The 5,930-nt window shown below is 29.3% G+C and overlaps 1 protein-coding gene across 1 annotated transcript in view; it reads left to right on the forward strand.

Moving 5' to 3' along the window:
- Positions 1–5,930, forward strand: part of LOC108732913 (hydroxysteroid dehydrogenase-like protein 1) — a 25,754-nt gene that overhangs the window by 5,011 nt on the left and 14,813 nt on the right. Inside the window, exon 2 of the mRNA XM_025980128.1 lies at positions 1,740–1,921. Within this exon, the coding sequence (XP_025835913.1) occupies positions 1,740–1,921 (182 nt within the window). The remainder of the gene's footprint in view (positions 1–1,739; positions 1,922–5,930) is intronic.

Raw genomic sequence — 5,930 nt, forward strand, 5'->3', positions numbered from 1 at the left:
TCTGCCAAAAGTTTTGTTCATATATATATATATATATATGCGTTGCTTACACGATTACTATTGAAATCAAAAATTAATTAAAATCAATTAATAGTTGATTCACTTTATTTACAAATACGTGTAAATATAGGTATTATATATATATAATTTTCTTGCCATCAGGATCTTTTCTTAACTAGAGTAAGAAATTAAGCAAATACAATAATAAACTAATAGGAATGTTTGTAAATTAATTAAGAAGTTAATAATGTTGATAGCTGTTTTTGATTTCGTACAATTTCCGAGTTTCTGTCTTAACCGCTCATTGAAGTCTCCGATTAAAAATTCAGTAAAACGATGAAGTTCTTATCTAAACTTTAGAAAAAGTGAGAATAAACAAAATACCTAATGTTTATAACAATATATGTGGAATATACAAAGTAAAATGTCTGTATTTCAGCAGATATATTATAAAATTCCATACACATACATGTACAGCCTGAAATTGGATCTCTGAAGTTTTATGATCTTTCCACTGAAATATTTGTACATTCAACACATATTGTTATAAATATTAGGTATTTTGTTTATTCTCTCTTCCTCTGTAGATAAAAATTTTAAGGGTTTATTGAATATTTTAACCGGTTAAGACAGAAACTCCCAAATTGTGTGAAATCAAAGACTGCTTTCAACTTTTTCAACTCATTAATCTATTTATGAGCATTTTTGCTGGGTTATTAATGTATTTGCATAATTCCCTAGCTAAAAATTGTATCAGTTTATTGAATTTTTTAATCGGAGACTTCAATGAGCGGTTAAGACAGAAACGCCCAAATTGTTTGAAATCACAAACTGCTTTCAACATTAGTAACTCATTAATCTATTTATAAACATTATTGCTAGTTTATTAATGTATTTTCTTAATTCCTTAGTTAAAAATTTTAACGGTTTATTGAATTTTTTAACCGGAGGCTTCAATGAGTGGTTAAGATTAAAAACTGCTTTCAATATTATTAATTTATTAGTCTATTTATAAACATTATTGTTGTTTTATTGATGTATTTGCTTAATTCCCTAGCTAAAAATTTTAACGGTTTATTGAATATTTTAACCGGAGACTTCAACGAGCGGTTAAGACAGAAGGTTCCAAATTGTTTGAAATCAAAAACTGTTTTCAACTTTATTAATTTATTACTCTATTTATAAACATTATTTTGGTTTATTAATGTATTTGCCTAATTCCTTAGCTAAAAATTGTAACGGTTTACTGAATTTTCTTTGAGACTTCAATCAGCATTTAAGACAGAAAGTGCCAAATTGTTTGAAATCCAAAACTGCTTTCAACATTATTAACTCATTAATCTATTTATAAACGTTATTGCTGGTTCATTAATGTATTTGCTTAATTCCTTAGCTAAAAATTTTAACGGTTTATTGAATTTTTTAACCGGAGACTTCAACGAGCGGTTAAGACAGAAACTGCCAAATTGTTTGAAGTCAAAAACTGCTTTCAACATTATTAATTTATTAATCTATTTATAAAAATTATTGTTGGCTTATTAAGGTATTTGCTTGATTTCTTAGATAAGAATTTTATCGGTTCACTTATTTTTACATATTGTTTTACTCAGCCAGGACCGGTCCTTTGAGGTTGCGATTGAGTTTGTACGACCACTGATACATATTGCAATTAAATATAAATTAATTATTTCCTTAATAATGAATTGTTTAATCCATTTTTGTTTTTCTCTTTGTTGCAGGTTCAGCATGTTCTGTTGCAATTTCTATGTTATAATATTGGCGATTATCGGACTAGTAGCAATTTTCTTTTATTTGTCTGACACACTGTGGAGTTTCTTGCAACTTTCACATTCAATACTGGCACCGTATTTCTTGCCCCAAGAACTGCAGTCGTTGGTTAAGAAATACGGTTCATGGGCACGTATGTAATCAAAAACTTTTAAATTTTGTCCTGTGTGTTATTATTTTCATAACAGGATTCCACGAACCCGCTTTAACATCATGTTCTGCAGAACAAACATATAGAATTCAATTTATCGGAAATTTTCTTTCATTGTTACAAAAACAGTGCAAGCAAGAAAAATAAATTGACTAGGCTTCAGCAATCAACCAAAAATAATTTTAAGAATGCATTTTTTAATAAAAATCTTTAACTTTATCTTTTAAAAAATTTAATAGTAGAAGTAGATAAACGTCCGCCATGGATAAAATCAAAATGCAGATTGCTTTGCGTTGTCCCAGGTTGTAAACGTCGTTCACAGAAAGGTGTTCGCGTTAGTTTTTATTAATTTCCAAGAGCACCTACAGAACAGCTTTTTTAATATTTCCAATTATTTTTAAAATCTGATTTATGTGTACGACAATTCTCAAAAGTTCTACAACCTGAGCCGAACATGAAACGTGTGCAATATTGATAAATAATATTTTCGAAAATATCACAATTTTGAGGCTAACATTACGACAATTGATCCTAATATTATACTTCATTTACTTTCTCTAGCGATGTGCCCCTTCCAATGTCTTGGATGCGCGTTGGCAAAATCGTAGGTAGGGAGAAAAAAGCTCATTATACTCTCGACTGTTGTTCATTAAACATACTTTTTCATACAGTATCTGCCAAAAGTTTTGTTCAATCATGAATAGTAGTGCGAGTCGAAACAAGCGTTAAAGTCTTTAATATGTGTTCAAATATAAATAAACATCTCGTTGATATTTTCAATAGTAATTGGTACCAATAACAGTACATTCGAGCAATGCAATTGTAGTGGATAAAATGGTCAATTTTTCCGTGCAGTACTGTACGGGTTATACGCTCCTCACCGGTTAAGAGTTGTCTTCTTTCTTTTCTGGTTTAATGCTGTTCTTTTCTAGTTTGCGCCGGTCAAACTACAGAAACTAAACGAGGTATAAATACTAGGTTTTACCCTTGCCTTCGATCCCGTTGATGTTCTAAATACTTGTCAATGATCGTCGATGATCACATAAAACTAATTTTTGTACCCCTTAGGAACATTATTTATTTTTCAAATCATTGATACCCTATGTCTTTTAATATAACCCTGACAATGTGTGTACAAAATTTCATAATGATCGGCTGAATAGTTATGGCATGATATAGTAATAAACAAACAAAGAAACAAATATTTGCATTCTGAATATTAATTAGGATTAGGACGATATGAACTGGTAAAGGGTAAACATTTTTGCGATGATTGTAATAACACTTTTAATTGATAGTTACAGTTTATATAGCCGTTATGAATTCATTACTAATAAAATATATTTAAGTACCTACCTACTGAGTACGAATAGAACGACTAAGTAAGGTCGTAAAATAATCATTAATTAGCTGAAATCGTTACGATTACTTAAAAATTATATCATTATTAGAAATTAAATTACTACATATATAAAATCAATTGTCGAAATCTTTAAATAGGGGGGTCAAAATTGGAGGGTTGAATAGAAATTTTGATGATTGTGAATATAAAAGTCAAAAATCTTGATTAAAGTCAAGAATAGAAAATTTAATGATTGTGTTGTTTTTGAATCACTTGGAGGTATATCTATTGCTGTAGATGTTTATAAATTCACAATTTATTTTCATACTTCAATCTGGTGTTCACTGAAAACATCCTTGGGCCCCCCAAAAAAAAATATGTAGAATTTAGAAATATCAAGCAGCAAACATTGGAAGGTGTAGTTTAACACCATTAAATTTTTATGCAGAATTATGGATTTCTTTTCGCCTTCGGCAATAACCTTAGAATTAAGCAAATACTTCCTTTTCTTTTATGTTAATTAAACACACACATCGAATTTTTCACGTCTACTCTGTTCATTTTGTGAGCACTGAAATAAATATTTAATAATAAATAATTCANTAGCAATGAATGTTGATTTCAACAGTTGGAGTGTTATATATGATCTTTGGAAAGTATAAAAAGCAGAATGGAAGCTTTTATGTATTGGGTTACTGCTCTGATACAAAGAAAAGAGAAATTTTGCGGTTTGTAAGCTAATTATGAACGCTACTTTTTCTTACAATTAGTTGAATACCTCATAGCAAATATTTATGGATCAAAACATCTAATAATAAAACTTTGTTAAAATTCCTTACTTTCAAATAGGTTACCTTCTTTTTTTGTATAAGTACAGCAAACTTGTCCTTAATTTCGACACATATAATTTTATAACATCTTCAATTACATTTTTCTACAGTGGTACGTAATATTAGCTGAAAATCATAAAATCATTCGAATTTTATTTTCTCTTTTTAATTTTACTGAAATTATACATTACACGCTAGCGTATTTAGGTTTACTGCTGCCCCGGTCTAATTAAGTGTGACTACCTCTATCATCAGCAGCATTTCTTCACATCCTTACCTTGTAAAATAATATAGTTATGGCATAATTGATGCAGAAACTAACGAATTTAGTCGCATTTGGGATGGTTTTTTAATCTTCGGTGTACGGAAAATTGTCTCTTCGCAATGCAGTTAGAAGCAGGCGTACATAAAAATATTCCAAAAGCGGTATTAATATTCGTTAATTTTTTTACTTAATAGGAGGGCTGTGTTAGGAGAGACACCTACAGTCTTTAGGTATTCCCGAAAATGTGGGCTCTCATGAAATTTATATACCGGATTAGCAGGTAAATCAAGTTTTATATAATCAAGCCACTTTCGGCTCTTTTTATTCATAAAGTTCGACTACAGAGGATAGAAGTCGATGCGCTCAAATTACAAAGCAGTTCGACTTAAGACATGAGACGTGTCTGTAGAGATATGCAAAATGGTCTTTTAAAAGCATTTAAATACAAAATGCAAATACTTTTTTGATTTGTTATTTCAAATGTAAAATACAAAATAGATTTCCCTTTTGTATTTTATATGCTAAATGTAAAATACCTATTTTCAAAATACTTTTTTCAAATAAATACTTTTTTGTAGTACCTATTTGATTTTCTACATTTACTTAAGTATAAAATATTTTTTAAGAAAACCTTATTGGAATTTTTCTAGACTAACGGTGGTGTTTGCACTGTATCACCAGCTACAAAGATTGAGTATGACTAACATTTTTTGTTTGAAGTGATTAAGATATAGTTTTTTATCTTTATGTTATAGTTTCTTCAGTTCAACAACAAACAATTCTTCTATATGCTTCCTTATTTGCCTTTGTCACCCGTTTTAATTGGAAAAAAGACACTGATGCCAAAATATTTTGTTTACCGTGAGCCAAAGTAGGGTTGCAAATAATTTTATTGATGTAAAACCACCATCAATCATTTTATATCAAAATATTTACAAACCCATTTTGTTTTCAATCTTTTACACATTGTAATAAAAGAAAGAAATGGAATCCATAGTTTCTTTAGGTTTGGGTTCATCTAATAAGTGAAGTTTTCTAAGAATTTTGGATTGTAGGTATTTATTAGCATTCCACAATATCTTGTAGTTTTCAGTTTTACACAACTGGCGTATATCAATTCGATATTATTTTGAGGGCTGTTTTATCGTATTTCATAATATTTCGTAGTTCCTTGTTAAAGGTACGATAAGTAGTGATTTGTCAGGTGCTGATATCAATTTGGAACTTCAAAATTCCAGGGATCATGACATTGAACTCGGAAAACAATATCGATCCAATATTTTAGATTATCAATTTCTAAGGAGTTAAAGCCATTCATGGAATGTCTCTTTGTTCCCTTTTTAAGCTTCTAATATCTTCAAAGGCCAATGTGAGCAACTTTCATTCATCATTTTAAATAATGTTTGATCGGTGTGATACTAGCAAAACTTTAAACGGCGAAAATGTATTTTGCATTTTACAAATAGAAAATATGTTTGGAAAAGTATTTTAAATAAAATACATAATGCTTTTCTCAAAAAGTATTTAAATGCAAGGTAAAAATAGGTATTTTTT

Source organism: Agrilus planipennis, unplaced genomic scaffold (assembly GCF_000699045.2).
Source record: "Agrilus planipennis isolate EAB-ADULT unplaced genomic scaffold, Apla_2.0 scaffold22, whole genome shotgun sequence".
Classification (NCBI taxonomy): Eukaryota; Metazoa; Arthropoda; class Insecta; order Coleoptera; family Buprestidae; genus Agrilus; species Agrilus planipennis.